General features: G+C 60.3%; 1 protein-coding gene across 2 annotated transcripts; it reads right to left on the reverse strand.

The window, feature by feature from the left end:
• Positions 1-382: 382 nt before the first annotated feature.
• SH3BP1 (SH3 domain binding protein 1) lies at positions 383-13,700 on the reverse strand. Of its 2 annotated transcripts, none has more exons than XM_025881663.2 (18): positions 13,338-13,699; positions 12,108-12,150; positions 11,757-11,861; positions 10,444-10,520; positions 10,015-10,126; positions 9,833-9,909; positions 9,276-9,420; positions 8,684-8,752; positions 8,433-8,523; positions 7,856-8,001; positions 6,984-7,095; positions 6,543-6,624; positions 6,359-6,439; positions 5,593-5,709; positions 4,571-4,668; positions 3,875-4,040; positions 2,518-2,612; positions 383-593 (listed from the first exon to the last, which is right to left on the reverse strand). In XM_025881663.2, the coding sequence occupies exons 1-18, from the start codon at positions 13,394-13,396 to the stop codon at positions 445-447; spliced, it is 1,824 nt and encodes a 607-aa protein (XP_025737448.1). In that variant the 5' UTR covers positions 13,397-13,699; the 3' UTR covers positions 383-444. The 2 variants fall into 2 exon arrangements, with proteins under 2 accessions (XP_025737448.1, XP_025737446.1); XM_025881661.2 differs by lacking the exon at positions 383-593 and adding an exon at positions 682-1,233 and having other exon boundaries at positions 13,338-13,700.
• Positions 13,701-18,527: the final 4,827 nt, after the last annotated feature.

An 18,527-nucleotide genomic window follows, 5' to 3' on the forward strand; every position in this document is an offset into this window, starting at 1 on the left:
GTGCTTTGGTCTTTACAGGAATGTCTCGTGTAATCCTCAGAACACTCCTGGGGTGGAGATGGCTGTACTGTTTCCCAGATGAGGAAACTGGAGCACTAAGAAGTGAGTTGCTCAGGCTGTGAGGGACAGGCCCAGGCTCTGGAATTGGCGAGAAATGGGTCCTGATTCCATGTCCACGCCTCACTTGCTGTGTGCCTGGCAGGTTGCTTTCTGAGCCTCAGTCTCTCCTCAACCAGTCAAAGGTAATGGGACTTACTTTCCCGGGAGAGGATTCTATGGAAACCATGCATGGAAAAGCACAGTGGAGAGCGCAGAGTAAGCGCTGAAAATGCTGGCCCTTTTTCTTTCAGATAGGAAGAAAGGAAGGAGGCAAAGAAGAGGAAGTATCTTCCCTTTCATGCAAGTGGCTTCTTTATTTTGAGGGCCGAAGAAACAACCCAACTATCATTGGGGCAGCTGCTCTAGTTTTGTCCAAAATAATTTATTTACCAGCCTTACAAAACAATCTGTTGGCAAGAGAAAAATAACAGTCCTGTAGGAGCAGGCAAGCCCCTCCTTCCTTCCGGCCGCTCCCCGGGGACCCTGCCAGAGAGCTGCGAGTCGGGTGAGGGATCCCCAAGCCCAGGGTGGCTGCAGAGGGAAAGGTCTGGAGGTGGAGGACTGTCCTGAGTCCTCCTTGCCATGGGGGCCGACCCAGCGGGCACCGAGGCACTTGTAGGCAAAAGCTGGAGGCCCCCACCCCGGGGAGGGGTGAGGGCTGTGTCCTGGGCGGACAGGTGGGAGGGAGGAGATGCTGAGGGGCTGCTGCGGAGGGGCAGCCCGCTCAGTCGGTCTCTGAGGCAAGGCTCCTGGGCCGGGGTTGAGGGGGGATGGCCGGGGGAGTGGAGGCCCCGCCTACAGCCTCAGGGGCCCCTCCCTCCTCTGGGGCCGCCCCCAGGTCCACCTGAGCAGGAATGCTCAGAGCAGGGCTGGGGGAGGCCGGCCCTGGGGAGGCGGGGCTGGGGGAGGCTGGTGAACGCCGGCTCTGGCGCCGGGCGGGCTGGGGAGGATTGGGGGGCAAGGGGGGTGGCACTGTAGGGGCCCGGAGGTTGCTGCTAACCAGACGGCGGGGCAGAGCCTGGGGGATCACAGGGCTGCTAGAGCCAGGCGGCAGGAGTGGGGCTGGAGGGGAGGAGCGCGTGCTGGAGACCTGGGGGGGCGGCATGGTGGGCCGGGCTGGCGCTTGGCGCTTGGCTGTGGAGGAAGGACAGGGGCAGTTAGGCATCCACCTCAGGACCTTTGTATCTGCCATTCCTTCTGCCAGGAATACTGTTTCCACGGTTGGCTCCTCATCACTTCGGCCTCTCTTTATGGGCCTCACCCCCTCAGCCAGAGTACCCCTTCCCCTGCCCTGCTCCAGGTACTGTCATATTTTCCTGTTGTATCTTCATAGGGCTTTCTGCCCTCTGAAAGGAGCATGTCCGTTTTTATTTTGCTCGACTCCCTGATGAGAAGGTAAACGAAGTGAGGCCATCCTATGTGAGGTTGCCTAGCACAGTGTTGGGGGCACGGAGTGGGTGTTCAATATGTATTTGTTGAACAAAGAAATGCTAGCTGTCCCCCCTGACTCTGGGGTCTTGCTCACCTCTCAGGAGCCCACCAGAAACCCCCCACCCTAGTTTTCAGAGATCCCACCGCACCGTTCCAACCTCATGAGGCAGCTGAGGGGCCAGGAGGCCTGACTCTGGTCCTAGCCTTGCCTCCACCCACTGTGGGTTTTGGGCAAATCACATGCCCCCTGGGGCCTCAGTTTCCTCATCGGGGAGATGGGATGCAAGCCTGGACCTCCCAGGGCTGGCACGAGGACCTTTGGGCACTTGAGGTGCTATGCTCCAGTGAGCACATATCCCTAGACGCCCCATCCTGCGGGAAGGTCCCTCTGTGATTTGTCAGCTGTACCCCCCATGTAGAAAACTCCAGTGCCTCTTGGGCTGGTTGGGCCCTCCCAAGTGTCCTGGTCCCTAGCAGGGTCTCCCCATCTGAACCCTGGGCCTTCTCACCTGCTTGGCTTTAGGCCAAGTCAACAGGTACGTGCACCAGAGGGGCACAGGGGAGCCCCAAATTGCTTCTCACCACCACCACCTCCCCCTCTCGTTGCCCTTTGAAGCCTCCATCCCCCTTCCCTCCTCTTCACTCCACTCTCTGGACTTCTGGAGGGGCGGACTCCACAGCCCCCCACCCCCCATGAGGCCTGAGCTTCATCGAGCATGTACTGTGTGCCAGGTGTGAGTCAGGCAGCACCATTTAACAAACTGCCCTACAGAGCAGGTGTGGTTACCGCTCCATGACGCAGAGGAGGAGGGGCAGACATGGTGCAGTCACCTGCCCAAGGTCACAGATCTGGAATCTGAACCAGAGTGTCAGGCAGCAAACCTGTGCTCTTGGCCACCTGGATTTCTGGCCTCGCCAGCTATCTGAAAACATGGGCCCTCTCCCTGCGCACCTTCTTTCCCCTTCTCTCTCCCCCTGCCAACTTACTCCTCCGAGCCACGTCCTCCGCTGGAGTGGCTGCCTCCGAGGGACTGCTACTGACCTTGGGAGAGGCTGGTCTGGGGGACACCTCGGACTCTGCCCTGTGAAGGAAGGAGAGGGTCAGGGTCAGGCTTGGCCGCCTCTCAGGAGTCTCCTGGAATCTTGGAGAGACTCGCAGCCAATAGGCCGAGTTTGGGTTCTCCCAGGACTTGTCCCCTGCCACCTTGTGGCGGGGCCTGGGATCTGTCCCCAGGCTGCCCCCATCTCCCCAGAAGATGCTTCTGGCATTGGCCAGGGTTTGCATCTCCACTGAACCCCTGGCTTCCGTGTGACCCTGTGAGAGGGTCCGTGGATTCCTGTGGGCCAGGAAGGCAGGTAGAAAGCAGGGCCTGGGCTTTTAACCTCCATCTGAACCTCAATGGATTTTCTGGCCACTAGAAGCCAGACAGCGGATGAGAAGCAGAAGGGGGGGCGGCGGGCATGGCTCATTCCTGGCTTCCTCCAGCTCTTTGCTCAGTTGGCGCCTCCTTAGGGATCCCCACGCTAAAGCAGCTGCCCAGTCCAGCCCCCTATCCTGCTCTCTCCTCTTCTGTGAGGGCACGAGTCACTGCCCAGCACGACAGTATCCATCTTGGCATGCTTGGTGACTACCCCCCCCAAGGAAAAGCAAGCGCTGAGGGCCGCGTCTGTCTGTCTTGCTCATCTGAGGAAAGCCTGGGGTTGGGCCCCAGCTGTGTGAAAGCAAGCTACGACTGCTTGGTACAGAGCCATGGTACCTCCATGGCACCACGGAGCCTTCCAGATTGCAAGGATCAAAGAGAAGACTGGAAGGTATGTACAAATTCCAGCTGACCAGCCCCCTCCTTCCCTGAATCCCCAGGGCCTCAAACAGGGCCCAGCACAGAGCAGGTAGGTGCTCAGTAAACAGCCACATACCAAACGAGGGAGCACATCAGAGGCTGAGAGGAATATCGCTTCTGAGTCTCCACCCCAGCCCCTCCAAATGGGGAAACCCCGGTATTTGGGATGAAAATACAATAATCAGGGGCACCTGGGTGGCTCAGTTGTTAAGCGTCTGCCTTCGGCTCAGGTCGTGATCCCAGGGTCCTGGGATGGAGCCCTAAGTCGGGCTCCCTGTTCGGCGGGAAGCCTGCTTCTCCCTCTCCCACTCCCCCTGCTTGTGTTCCCTCTCTCACTGTGTCTCTCTCTCTCTGTCAAATAAATACATAAAATCTTTAAAAAAAAAAAAAAAAGAAAAGAAAATAATCGAATTTCCTAAAATCTTACTGGAAGCCCTGAGATGGTGCCTCAGGCTGACGTCTTGGGGCAAAGAGGGGGATCAGTCATATCTGTCAGTCCTTACCTTTCCTTGGTAGCTGCAGAGGCCGGGGCTGGAGCTGGGGCCGGAGCTGGGGCCAGAGCTGAGGCGGCCGCAGCAATTGCTGGAAGCTCCTCAGCAGCTGGCCTGTTGCTGACCTTGTCCTGGGGGCCAGGGGATGAGAACAGGCCTGACACGTTGAAATTGACGTCTGCAGACAGAAGGAAGCAGGTCTTAACTTCCAGAACCTCCGCCAGTGTCAGGACCACTTGCCCTTTCCCCTAACATCCGGCTCCCACCCGAGCCTCACAACAATCCCACAAGGTAGGCAGGATCATCCCCATTTTACAGATGAGACACGGAGGCTCAGAACAGAGAAGCAATGTGCTCCAGGTCTCGTAGTGAGTTCGTGGGGCTGGCAGGGACTGAAACTGAGTCTGGAGGGCACTGAGTTGGGCAGATGAGGGTGCAAAGAGACATGTTCACAGAGGCAGGCACTTCGGGACGCCTGGGTTGTTCAGTGGGTTAAGCATCTGCCTTCGGCTCAGGTCATGATCCTGGGGTCCTGGGATCGAGCCCCGCATCGGGCTCCCTGCTCAGCGGGGAGTCTGCTTCTCCCTCTCCCTCTGCCCCTCCACCCCTGCTCTGCTTGCACTCATGCTCTCTCTCTCATAAATAAATAAATAAAACCTTAGGAAAAAAACACAACAACCCGACAAAAAACAAAGGCAGGAACTTTACCTCCAGGGAAGAGGGTGTTGGCGCTCTGTATCAGAGCCTCGACCACGCCTACTACCTGGATGGAGGACACAGAGGCTGCATCTAGCTGGGCCTGGTCCCTAGGGGAAGAGGGAACAGAAATGAGCTGCCCATTTCCTAAAGTCTTTGTGACCCCACCTCTCTTTCCAGCCCAATCGCATCAAGTGCCTGTTCTCAGAAAGCTCACAGACGGGCGCCTGGGTGGCTCCGTCGGTTAGGCGTCTGCCTTTGGCTCAGGTCACGATCCCGGGGTCCTGGGATGGAGCCCTGAGTCAGGCTTTCTGTTCACTGGAAAGTCTGTTTGTTCCTCTCCCTCTGCCCCTCCCCCTCTCCTGCTCATGCTCTCTCACTTTCAAATAGATAAATAAAATCTTTAAAAAAAAGAAAGCTCACAGACCACCAGTGGATGGCCAGCGTGTTGCTCACATGTCCAGTGCTCCCCCCTCTCCTTCACCCACGACAGGGCCTCATGAGGGCAAGATGGTCCCCTTTTCCTCACAGTTCTTGGCTCTGAGCCTCTACAGAGGAATCGTTCTCAGCAAATGAATGAAATCTTTTGCTATCTGTGGCCAGGTGCATTATAATGACCCCTCCCATACCACATACAGCACTTTGCAGCTTATAAACCATTTCTCCATTCATTATCTCATCTGGTTCCCAAAGCAAAAAGCCTCAAAGTTTGTATAATTTCTCTCCAATTTGCAGGTGAAGAAATGGAAGTCCAGAGAGTGACTTCCAAAGGCATTTGTGAAAGGGCGAGGGGGTGAGGCTAGAACCAGATCTCTGGACTGCCAGCCCTCCAAGCACCCCACTGCCACCCTCACCCAGGACGCCTAGCTGTCCTGTGGGGTCCACGTTCCCTTTGGGCTGCTCCTCACGGCAAGCTTTGAGACTAGGAGCTGCTCAACCCACCGCAAGGATGGGGAGGCTGAGGCCCAGGGGTAAAACAGGCAGCAGACAGTTGGGGTGGAGACTGCCCCCTTCCCCCAGGCCACAGCCCCTACCCTTCTTTCTCGGGGGGCCACAGCAGGTTGGGCCCCAGGACGATGGCGATGTTGCTGGGCGTCATCTTATTCACCTCCTGCTCCTCAGCCAGCCGTGCCAGGAACTTCATCAGGTACCTGGGGAGGCAGAAGGTGGGCTTGGTCAAGGACAGGGCCACGAACACCCACTGATGCCCCTGAGGCCTGGGAATTTCTCAGCCTGGGGTTTCCCAAGAGTGGCAAAGGTCCCCCTCAGGATGCTTTAAACTTTTTTTTTTTTTTTAAATGTTATTTATTTATTTGGCAGAGAACAAGAGCGAGAGCGGGAGAGAGTGAGTGAGCACAAGCAGGGGAAGTGGCCGGCAGAGGGAGAAGCAGGACTCCTGAGCAGGGAGCCCGATGCGGGGCTCGGTCCCAGCACCCTGGGACCATGACCTGAGCCGAAGGCAGACGCTTAACGACTGAGCCACCCAGGCGTCCCTAAAATTTTTTAACAGTTAAATGAGCTGACCTGCTGAGTGCCACGTGTGTGTCAGGCGCTGAGCTAAGCTGAGAATCTCCCTCCCTGCCCTGCGGGGTAGGGACTGCTGCGCTCCATTCCCCAATGAGGGCACTGCAGCACAGAGAGCTCAGATCACCTGTCCAGGGCCACACAGTGGCAGAGGGGGGACTTTCAAACCAGGTGGCTTGGCTTCAAAGGTTCTAGGTGTGTGTTTAGCTCGATGTCTAGTATGAAAAACATGACTAGCACAACTTGCCTACGACAAGGGGGCGGGCTCAGGCTCACCTGAGGTTGCTGAGGTTCTCCTGGGGCAGGCGGCTGCACACCTGTTGGAGGGCCTCCAGCCGGGCCCCTGGCTCCTTCAGGCTGGGGAGGGGGAGAGACCTGGTGAGCCAGTCCAGGGCCCCAGGGTCCCACCCCTGCAGCCCCGCCCTCCCCAGCACCCCCCCCAGCACCCCCCCCACCTCACCTGGCTGCCCTCATCCAATCGTCATAGAGGTCAAAGGTCATCAGGGGCTCTGGCAGCTCCCGCAGATAGGACTTGAGGGCACCTGAAGTCGTGGCAGGGGTCTTGGACACAGTCCCTGAAGCCCCCACCTCCACCCTGGTGCCCAGCGCTTTCTGTTAGGAACCAGGCCTTTGTTCACACTAACATGACCAGGTCTGATCATTTCTTTGGGCTCTGGGCCTTTTGAAGAAAATGATGATGTCTAGCGGACCTGTTCCCAGGAAAATGTACGCGCACCGCAGGGGGTTCATCATGCCCCCCCCCCTTTATAGACCCCTATGTCTCTCGAGGTGTCGATTACCAGGCCTTCACAGCCAAACTATCATGGGAGCGTTTCACGCAGCTGCAGGGAAGGGATTCGCGGGGGAAGGCCCTCCTCCCCAGGCTCCTGGGAGCAGGCACCTGCTACGGCGTGGGGGTCAGAGCAGAACTCCTGCAGGCTGCGGGGGTCCGAGGCCATGGTCTGCTTGAGGCGCTTCAGCACTGAGGCTCCGGCCGCCAGACGGAAGAGGCCCTGGGGTGCGAGAGGAAATGGGCAGGGGGGTCATGGAAGGGTGGGCAGGGGAAGAGGTCCTGGCTGGGAGGCCCTGGCTCGCCCGGGGTGGGCGCCTGGCCCTCATGGGGCCCGGGTCCCCAACCGGTCAGATGGGCAGCGTGGGGGTCACGGTGTGCATGGCTGCCCTCACTCTCAAGGCCTAGGATTTGGCACAAAGTGGGGAGTCTGGGAGGAGCTGGGAAAGCGGTGGGGAGACAGGTGTCTGGTTAGGAGTGGGAGGGAGAGAAGAGGCCCAGCCGCGCTGAGAGGAAGCCCAAGTGGGTCTTCGAGTAGGTTCCACCTCCTAAAGGTCTGTCCTCAGGAAAGGTGCTGATGGACGAGCGACAGCCTGGTGCACTGGATGGATGCAGGCCGCCTGCAGCAGGGACTGCATGGGGGCCCCAGGCTTTACTGCCACCCTCTCATGTGCCTCTGGGCATGTTTTCCTTGTGGCCTCCGTCTCCCCCCTTGTGAAAGGGAGCCAGTGAAGGCTCCTGCGAGGGCTTCTGGGATTACTAAATGGAGCAAGAAACGTAAAGGCTCTACAGCACAATGGCTGCTTCACGAGCATCCCTAAGTGGGAGCTGGTGTCCGTTTGGCAACAGGAGGCCGTGGCCTCTAATGGTGGGACCTGGGCTCTAATGGTGGGATTACAGCACCAGCACGGGGCAGCCGGTGGGAGCTGTGGACAGAGGGAGGGCCCCAGGGCTCCTGCCCACCCCGCCCCCATGGGCCCCACCTCTTCCTTCATGCCCTCAGAAAGCAGCATCATGACGCAGGCCTCAATGGGCAGGGCGATGTCCCGGCCCAGGTCTTGCAGGTGGGTGGCCAGTGACACCCCATACACCCTGAAGAAGGGGGCGGCCGTCATCGAGGGGGAGGGGTCTGCGGGGACGAGACAGATCAGCGGCCCAGGGTCCTCCCCTCCCTGGCAACCAGGCCAGGGCACCCCCAGACGTCCGCGAGGGCTACTGCTTTGGCCAATGGTGCCACCTCCCACCCAGCCATCCGTGCCACATAACCTGAAATCGCCCAACATCTCTCTCGAATCCACCCACCTTCACCGTTTCTACCCCAGTCCAGGCCACCGCCCCCTTGCTTCTGCTTCCTGAAGGTCTCCTGACTCCTGTCTTGCCCCTTCACTCCATCCTCTACCCAGCAGATGACCTCTCTATCACAAATCTAATCAGAACTAATCTGCTCAGAAATCATCCATGGCTCCCTAGGGCCTTTCAGGATGGAGTGCAAGCTTCTTAACATGTCCGGAGCAGGGCTGGGGTCGGGGGTGCAGGGCCAGGTCCTGCTTCTGTCCCCACCTGCTTGGCCGTGGTTCTCCCTCAGCTCAGCCAGGGCTGTGTCCAGCGAGCTCAGAGACTTGCGATGGTAGTCAGCTTGAATCTCCATGAGCTGTGGAGACAAGGGGGCACCCCCAGGGGGAGTGAGGGATGCTGCGCCTTCCCGGAGTCCCTAAGAACACACCCCTCCCTCCCACATCTGGAAGGGTGTCCCAGGGCCCCTGGTGTCCACCCCTGAGTCCCAGGGGCTGGAGCCCAGTCTTAGGACTCACGTGGATGAAGTAGTTAGCATATGTGTCCTCCTTGGTGGCAAAGTGGTATAGGTCGGCCAAGTACTCGTCCTTGGAGACAGAAAGGGGAGGGCTCACACTGGTGAGGCTGGGGCCCAGCGGGGAAACTGAGACCCAGGGTTAGTGACTTGTTCAAGCTCTACGTGGAGGGCCCCGGTCAGTTCTCCTCTCTCTGGCACGGTCTGCACTTGGACACGGCCCACAGGAACCCCTTGGAACTCCTGAGCGGTTTTTTTTACAGCATCTAGACCTCATCTCTGCACCTCACACCCTTAGCACAGTGGCTTATGTCATTTACCATTCATTCCTCGACTCACCCAGCAACCCCGCCAAGACCGTGGCCAGCAGACCAGGTCCCTGCCTCCCAGGAATTATGTATGGTATAGACAGAAGAGGCTATGAGCTCGGAGGCTGACTGCCTCGAATTCAAATCCTGGCTCTGCCGCTTCCTGGCCGTGTGGCGTTGGGTGAGGCACATCACGCCTCCGGGCTTCAGCTTCCCCTCCTTGAAATGGGGACGGGACCCGCCCTTGGCACCCTCCGGCCACCCAAGGAACTCCAAGCGCCCGCTCACCTTGCACTGCTCCACCTTCCTCTTCAGCTCCTCCTCCTCCTCCTTCAGCGTCTCCACCTTGGTGGCAGTGGCCGTATGGCTGTAACCGCCGGCTCCACCGCCCAGGCCCTGACCGCAGCCTGAATTCTTAGCTGCCTGCGTGAGCCTGGCAACGATCCCAAGGTGGGGTGGTCAGTGTCCCCCCACTGCCTGTCCAGAGCCAAGTGTCCCCTCCATATGCCTGACCACCCAGGATTCTGGGATTTATGGATGAACATCCCAGAACCCCACTTGCCAGGGGCCTCGGCTAGGCGGGGGCCATGAGTGCTCAGGGCCTCCCCCTGGTGGTAGGCTTGGTGATCACAGCCAGGCAAGGGGTGGGTGGGAGATCCCGGCTGTCCAGGGATCTTGGAGGATCATTTCTGGCTCTCCTAGGCTTTGGGGTCACCCTCAGCTGGTATGAGCACGTGCACACACTATGCCCAGTGGGCCCTGCCACACCCTCCGAGTGTGGGTTCTACGGCCACCTCTGTGGGCTGACCTAGGCGTGGGCCCCACCCAGGGGCTCTGGCTCCCACCTGCTCTTTAGGGTGTTCCAGTCGGACACCAGCTTCTGCAGGCTCTTCTTGTGCTTGAGGATGGCGGGCAGGTCCTCCTGGGGGTAGGCACGGGGGGGGAGGGGGTCAGTGGGCTGAGGAGGTAAGAGTGGAGGCTGGGGACGCTGGCGAGGAGCGGGGCTGGGGGCAGTGGGGAGGGTCACCTCACTCAGCCTGCTGAGCGGCTGCAGGACATCCCTCTCCAGAGTCATCTCAAACTCGGCCAGAATGCGGGCCAGCTGGTTCTGAATGGCGCAGCTCATCTCTAAGGCCTTCCTGTGGACACAGCACCGGTGGGCCCAGCCCCCACAGCTCCTCACCCCCATCTGGAAACACTTGGTGGGGCCTCCTCCCTCCCCATCACCCCCTGCCCCTTCTATCTCTCCTTCATCTTTTCTCAGTCAAACATCCTCCCAGGCCTGGCCGCACCCCCGACCTGGACACTGCCCCCCCGCCCCTAGCACAGCCACTACCCTCAGCCTGGTCATCCTTCCACAGGGGATGCCCTTCCTCACCTGGACCCCCCCTCCCAGCCCAGATTCCACCCCCCCCCGGCACCTCTGGGTGAGGGCTGGGGCCTGGTCTGTGCTCACCCCATGCTGGAATCGGGGTCCAGCTCCTTGAAGCTCTCGGCCATCGTGGTGGACAGAGCCATGAGGGGAAGCTTCTTCTGCAGGAAGGCCAGGGTCTGGCTGTGAGCGTGTGCTCACCTGCCGGGTCACCCTCCACCCCACCCAAGCACACAGACAGCTCCTTGGGGACAGAGCCCCATTGAGGCACTCGGTATGGACAGGGGAGGAAGGAAGCCAGGAGGGCTACAGTCTTAGGTGGGAGTGGAGACAGGAGGACGACCGGGCATGGCAGAGCGACATCACCCTGTGACCATGTCCCCCCACCCCACTCCATCTGGGGTGCCCTTTTCCCCTCCCAGAAACCAGTCAACTGGGCCTGAAGGAACGACCAAGTACCCTCACACACCAGAAAACTAAGAACAGGGGGCATGGAGCTGGCCCAAGGTCACACAGTTGGAAGGAGAATGGAGGTGAGTGGGGCTCTTCCCCTGCCCCAGGGCATCGGTGGCTCGCACTTAGTCACAGCTGAGCTCAAAACCCTCCCACCTAGAGTTAAGAAGAGCACCAGCTTGAGTCAGAAAGACCAGGGATCAAATCTGTTTTGCCACTTACTAGCCGTGTGACCTTAAGACTTTACCTCTGTGTGTTCATTTCCTCATCTGTACAAAGTGCTAATAAAGGCAGCCTCCTCCTAGGGGTGTCCTCAGCGTGAAGTGAGGCAATGCATTAACAGAGCTTAACAACAGGGGCGCCTGGGTGGCTCAGTTGGTTGAGGGACTGCCTTCAGCTCAGGTCATGATCCTGGGGTCCCAGGATCAAGTCCCACATCGGGCTCCCTGCTCCGCAGGGCGTCTGCTTCTCCCTCTGACCCTCCCCCCTCTCGTGCTCTCTCTCTCTCTCACATAAATAAATAAAGTCTTTAAAAAAAGTCTTTAACAGACTGGCAGTCATCAGTTACAAATGCTCGCTGTTGATTAATACCAGTGAGTATTAATATCAATTCAAATGCCACTTCCTTCAGGAAGCCCTCACAGCACTGCCTCCGTTCAGAGGGCCTGCTCTGCTCAGCTCTGGGGGCTGTGAGAAGTTCAGGTGCTGTCAGAGGCCTGGCCTTGGCTCAGGGGATGGGTGCAGAGGAGGCGAGGGTCAAGGAGGGGTGGGGAAGAACTATAGCCTCATCAGTGGGGTGCCTGAGGGGTCTTGGGACAGCACAGGCTCCGCCCCCTTGGTGTGCCAGAGGCTCGGACTAGCAGGGAGACCCCAGCCCTGACCTCACTCCCCCACTGAGAAGAGGTGTCCTGCCTGGGCCCCAATTCCCTGGGACCCCCACTCACCACCCGCTTGTCCATGTCCGCCCCACTCTGGCCCTGCAGACAGGCCTGCAGCCGTTTGTGGACATTGTGGGCTGCTCGCTTGGCCGGCTCCAACCGCTGCTCCACCTGGGCAGGCGGGGGGTGGGGTGGGTCAGAGTTTATGGATCACGGGAGGTTGTTGTCCCCCACCCCCCTCTGCCCTGTTCTTTCCCAGAGCAGGAACCACCTTTCTCTTCCCTCCTCCTGGAGACCCCACGGCCAACAGCTTGGGGAATGACTCAACCCAGCCCCCCAAATGGCGTCCTGGCCCGGCCCTCTGCTGACAGCTTGCGCAGGCCTGCCTTGCCACCCGCTGCCGGCCCAGGCATGTACCTGCTGCAGGTCCTCCCCCAGGAACTCGGCAGTCTCCGGGGTGCTGTGGGGGAGGGAGGAGCTTCTGCTGAGGTGGCCCAGGTTAGGAAACCCCCTGCCTCCCCCTGCCCCTTCAACAGGGCACCTGGACCCCAGTGGCTTCCAGGGCCCCTCCTCGTTGGGGCCCGCCCTGGGTGGGTGGCCGGCCTGCCTGCCTCATCCCAGTCGGAGCACATTCCGTGGGGGCGGGAATAGGATACATGGCTTTTTCCTCCTCCACCCAGGGCTGTGTCCTGAGAGAGAGAGGATGAAACCCAAGGCGGTGGGGTTGGGAAGCCACCTCAGCCTCTCTGGTGTTGACCCTGGGGAGAGGAGGCTGGGCCAGCCCCAAGAACGGGAAGTGTGCGGGCTCAGACTCCTGGGCTGTCGGTCAGTAACACAGGACTCCGGCCTGGAGGGCTGTGCAGGCCCTCAACCCCTGCCCAGGGACACATGGGGACACTGAGGCCCAGAGCAAGGGGGCCTGACCGCCCTGGCTCTAGTCTCCCACTGCACGGATGCCTGTGTGAGCCTGGACACTCAGTCCCCTCCCCTGGGCCCAGAGAATGGGAAACTCCCAACACAGGGGTAAGAGGAGAGAAGATAGGCCCCCGGAGCTCCCCAAACTTCTGGCCTCCACTCTCATCGGCTCTGGGGCCCTGGGGGTGAGAACAGAGACACCCGGGGATGTTTCCACCTGAAGCTGGGAAAAGCAGAAGCAAGATAGAGAAGCTGGAGGCCTCTGGGCTGGGGTGGGGTGGGGGGAGAGGCACAAAGCGGGACAAGGCAGGCCCCTCCTCCCACCACACCGGGACCTAGTCTCCTCCCCTCCCCCCCGAGGTCTGGGGCCCTGATCGCACCCCCCCCCACTCCAGGCAACCGTAATGACTAGCTGTCCCCATTGTACAGAGGGGACAAGTGAGGCCAGGGAGGACCGTTCGCTCAAGAGGCTCATGGAAGCCGAGAAGACCCAGCATCCTTGATCCTCCCTGCACGCAGAGGGGTGGGGGTGCCCCCTTCCCCAAAGGGCCTTGCCCCTCCTTCTCTGGCCGGGAGGTGGGGGTGGCATTCAGAGGCGGGGGGAGAGAAAGCAGGCCTCTGGCCAGTCAGAGGGTGGCTGTCCGGCCGTCCCAAGCCTCCCCCACCCCTCCACGTCCTCCAGGGTCCGGCGGGGGCGAGCGTGGGGCTGGGAGGGCGCGGGTTGACACTCACCGTCCCAAGCTGCCCGTCTGGGCCAGCTGCCGCATGCGATGCAGCTGCCTCTTCATCATCTTGGGCGCGGGCTGGGGGCTGCGGGGTCACGGTGGGGGGGCGAGGGCCCGGCAGCCCCCGGCCCAGCCTGCCTGCGCCCGCAGCGCCGCTCTCGCCCCGGATGGGTGGGCGGCGCTCTCCGCTTCCTGGGCCAGCCGCGCTCCGGCGGCCGCTCGCTGCCTCCTCCTCCGCGCGCGACTCCGCCCCCGGCCCCCAGGTCACTCCTCTCTCCAAGTTTGTTTTCTCGCTCGCCCCCGGCTTCCGGGCCCCCTGCAGGCCCCCCGGCCGGTCCCCGCGACGGTCGGGCAGGCGGCCGCCTGGCCGTCCACAGGTTGTGTGGTGGCCCCGCCCCCGGCCCCGCCCCGCCCCACCCCGGTGGCGGGAAGCAGGTAAGCCAGCTCCTGCCACCAGCGCGGCCGGACTCTGGGCTCCGCCCCTCCCGCCGGCCCGTGGGCCCCGGGTTTCAAGAACTCCTGCACCCCTCTTAAAGGCAAAGAGGGTTCCATGCTTGGGAGGCAGAGGCCAAGGACAGGCCTCTCCAGCCCGTACTGGCCTATCTGGGCCTGCCAAAGGATGCTGCCCTGGACTCCCTCTCCAAAGGACCTTCTGGCCACCTTGAGCTAAAGATTGCCCCTGCCCGCTCCCCTGCTGGAGACTGGCTGGGGACTTTGGCTTCCTGGGGTCACCTCGCTGCTTTGTGTCCTTGGACAAGTCCCTGGAACTCTGGACTTGCTGTCTTTAATGGTCTGATGGGCCAGGACAGCTGCCTGTCCCTGAGAGTGCACAAGATAACCCTGCCTATTCCGGTTGTCCCTTTGGGGGGGGGGTGTCCCACCCTCCAGAGCAGCTCCCTGACACCCGGCTCCTTCCCAGCCCCAGCACAGTTCCCTCCATCCATTGGTAAAGCTCCTCCTTCCAGCAAACTTTTGGAGTCCTTGCCCTTCTTCTTTTAAGGCAGTGATGTGGGTGCTGCTCTGATCCCCCAAACTCAGTAGTAGTTATTTCTTTGGCCCTCCACCCAAAACACAGTTGGGCATACAGTAGGTGCTCTGTAACTGTTAGTTAATACAAGATGAGGGACCACACACAGTAGGCTCTCCTTACTCTGAACCCCCATACCCCCCAGGCATCAGGGGCCCCAGGGATGGGGGGAGAGGGAGGGACATCCCTACGGTCCTGCCATGCCCCCTGTCCTTTACTTTGTTGGGAGTTTTAACTCAGTTTGAGGATTACTTGAGCACCTACTGTGTTTGGGTGGGCAGACTGAGTACTTCATGAGGGCAGGATCTTGGCCTCAGACAAGGGATCCGGCACACGGTGAGCACTCACTGGACGCTCCTCCACTCCCCGGAAGGGAGAGCCAGACAGGCCCAGTGGAAGTGCGGAGGGCCTGAGAAGTGAACCCTCTAGCTGGGGCTGCTGAGTCAGAGCCTCCCAGCTGGGAGGCCACCTGAGCGTGGAATCCCCTGGATTGAAGGCTCAAGCTGGCATAAGGAGACCCCAGGCAAGGTTCCCTAGCCCACCTCCCTCTTCCCAACCGGGAAGGCCCCTGGAAGGGATTCTAGAAAAAGGGCAGGGCTTGAGGAATGCCTTGATGGAGGGAGAAATCAGAGTCCAGTATAGACCTGGCTTCTTAAAACATGGGGCTGGGGTTTGCAAGGTCTGCTAGTCCTGGCCTTTGCCCCTTCCTCACTGGCCAGATCCCAGAACATCATGGTGGCTCAAGTTTCCCCCATCTCTGCAATGGGCACAGCCTACTGTGTGCACAACTAGGAAGCCAAAGAGCCCTAAGCCAGCAGCTTGACACCAGGTGCCACTGCCTTGCCGTCTGGGAAGTCTCTGGGTTACATGGTGTCCCCACCCTGTTTCAGCCCTGCCTCCAGCCTGGAACACACTGGGCCTGGGCTTGTCCACTTCCCCAGCTGCTCTGAAGGTCCCTGAGGGCAAGGTCTGGCTTCTACCTTTGTCCCCCCCTAGGCTTGCCCAGGCGGCCTGAGCCCCAGCTCAGAGGGGTCAGGATGCCTGGGCCATAGCAGCGGCAGCTGGAAACCACTGGGACCATCTCATCAGCCCAGTGGAACTCTGGGCCTCTTACCCAGGCTCCCCTCCAGTCTGACCCAAGAGCTCTTCTCTGTCTGGCCTGGGTGAGGCTGCTGTACCTCTTGGCTTGGGTGAGGGGTATGTTTTAGGGTACGTTTAAGCTTGAGCACACTTGGGTGCTGAATCATAAAGGGTTGGAAGCCCCAAAGGTTGGATCATAGGCCCCTTCCTTCGAAGGATGTTGTAATCAGAGACTTTTGGACTCTGAGGTTTTATCAGGGAATGTCGAGATCGCAGTTTTAGAACTGCAGTTGCAGGAGGGGGGACTTCAGAGGTCACCGGCCAACACCATCTCCGATCACAAGACCTTTCCACACTGCACTGGGAGGGCTCATTGACTTGGCTGGCTCTCCTCCGCCCGGGCTGAACCCTGCGTGGTCTAGCCATGTGCCATGGTCACAGGAGCTCAAGAGACAGGGCTGACTTGAATGCAAGTGAAGACTTTGCATCAATGGACACTTATTTCCAACCCAGAGATAGCCAGAACAGAGCTTGAGTGTGTGTGGCTGAAGCTGGCCAGCTGGGCTCAGCCACTAACTAGCCGGGTGACCTTGGGTCAGGGAGTTCACCTGTCTGAGTCTCAGTGTCCTGGGTAAAATGAGAAGAATGAGGGCAGGTCCCAACAGGTTGCTTTGAGGACTAAACGAGTTCCTACGTAAAATGCTTAGAACAGGCCCTGCTTCTGCTTATCCAGCCTGCACCGTCTGGCATGAAAAGACCCTTGCCCCTATTCCTGCCTAGTTGCCCCCTCCACGTGTCCTGCTGCCTTCTTGGGACACTAGCCCGCTTTGTCACCTACTTTAGCAGCCCCCCCCCCCAGTGAGGTTGGCATCATTATCCCCGTTTTACAGGTGACTAGACCAAGGCTCCAGGCACCAGGCCCCTTGCTGGTTAAGTGGTAGAGACCAGGTTAGAAGGCAGACCTGACAGGCTCCCAAGCCCCCACGAGCTCTCCTGCTGTGTCAGATGGTGCTGCCTGGAGGCTCCAGAATAGCTGCCCCCTCTTTCATCCCCATGGTGCCTCCGGGGAGCAAACCCGGGACAGTCTGGGAAGTGCCAGTGGGTGAAGCTCAAGCAGGACGAGCACAGGGAGGCCAGTGGCTGGCGTGGAGGCGGTGGGAGCAGGGGTCAGCTGTGGGGCCACAGGACTGAGCAAGAATGTCGCATGGTAGACGCCTGGGCGAGTCGCTGGTTTGTGGTCCTATCACTGCCCGGCTCTGAGTGGAGGCTGCTGTCCAGAGCAGCCAGGCATGCGGTGTGATTTCTGGGGCTCTGAGAACTTGCCTGCCTCCTCCTCAAGCCAGAAGGACTTTCCCATAAGGAAACCCTGGGAGCGGCCGAGGCCTGAGGACTGCCCCCGAGAGCCCATGCCCTTAACCCTGGCTCCAGAGAACAGCGGCACACGGAGGGCTCGGGAGACTGGGCGGGGGAGGGGGGGGCGGTGTATGAACACACGTGCCGCCAGAGGGACACCTGGCAGGACTGCTGGTTGGCCTGGCCCTGAAGTGCCCTCAGGCACTTCACACGCTCCGAGCCTCCATTTCTCATGGCCACAGGCAGTTCTGAGGACCAAGGGAGAAGGTGTGAGCAGCAGGCGGGCTCCTGTGTTCTCTGCCTGGGCAGTGACTGGGGGCAGGGCCAGCAGGACGGGGCGCGGATAGGCTCTCGGGCGGGTGGCAGCCCTTCTGTTGCTGGTGGCGGCCACAAACAGATGAGCAGTGTGCTGCGGTTGCCAAAAAAGAAACCCAAACGAGCTGCTGCCTCCAGCCGCATGAATAGAAGTGGAAGTGTGGCTTCAGGGTCTGGGAAGTCCCAGGGCTCCTGGGCTGGAGGGGGGGGGGCGCGGGAGTCACCCTTTGAGAGAGAGAACGCGCCTTCCCTGCTCCAGCCCGAGGGCTCCACAGCCTCTGGGTCTCCTGTGCGCAGCTCAGTGCTCCGGACCTCTGGCTGAACTGACACGCACACGCATTATTTGGGTAAAGACTCCTCCCGGGAGTGGAGGCTGAGGGTCACCTCCCATCATCATCACCCCAGCCCCAGCCCCTCAGGCAGATGCGGGATTCCATGGCAGGCCCCACAGGTCCGCCTCCCTTCCCGCTGTCCCAGTGACATGCTGGGCTCCTGGCTCACGGGTTCCATGCCAGCCTCTGAGCTGACCGTGGGGCCCTGCCTCCCATGGGGGCTGCTCAGGGGGACCCGCGGGACAGCAGACTGTTGGCCGGATTGACTAGGAAAAAGGGAAGGTGGGAGGTCGGGAAGATGACAGGGATATCCCCGTCCCTGTCAAGGCTGGGTCACTCCAAGCCAACACCTTGGGGAACCAGTTCGTTCAAGGACTGTTCAGGCCTCAGAGGGGGCCTTACAGCTCCCTGGGTCCCGCCCCACTATCAGAAAGGAACCCAAAGGCCAGAGAAGGCAGCACCTCGCTCAAAGTCACACAGTGCGCCAGGGACCCCGCCAGGAGCAGAGACTCCCCGCCCAAAGCTGCACACACTTGCACCCCACCCTGCAGCCCTTGCACAGATGCGCAAGATCCTACTGCAGACGGTGCTCCCGGGACCCCGGGGCAGTGGCACTGCGAGCGGGGCCTCATCTCATTTAGAACCTTCCTTCTGCAGACTTTCAGGGGCATCCCCAGTGTCCACGCAGAGTCTGGCCCAGTGGGGAAGGGAACAGGAACCGGCCACGTGGCTGGGCAGGGGCTGGGGGTGCGCGGGGGCCAGGGCGTCTGGAAGCCCCACTGCAGGAGGGCTGTGTCTGGGGAGGGGTGGCGGGTTCCTGCACTGACGTGAAGCTCTCATGAGTGCAACAAGTGAGACCTGGCAGAGAGAGGCAGCCCTCACCTGCTGGATGGAAAAGAGTGCCCAGGCTGGGGAGTGAGCATGCTGGGCTCTGGGAAGGCGTCCAGCCTGGGAAACACTAGGTTAGACAGAATGAAACTGGTTTGTTAAATACAGGACTCCCCATCATCTGCTAGGGGGGAGAAATGGCGGGCAGCCTTGCCCAGGCTTATCTCGAGGGGAACCCTTGCCTGCAGAGCAGCACGTAGGG

Source organism: Callorhinus ursinus, unplaced genomic scaffold, assembly GCF_003265705.2.
Source record: "Callorhinus ursinus isolate GAN/ISIS: 27379988/994484 unplaced genomic scaffold, GSC_fseal_2.0 scaffold48, whole genome shotgun sequence".
Lineage (NCBI taxonomy): Eukaryota > Metazoa > Chordata > Mammalia > Carnivora > Otariidae > Callorhinus > Callorhinus ursinus.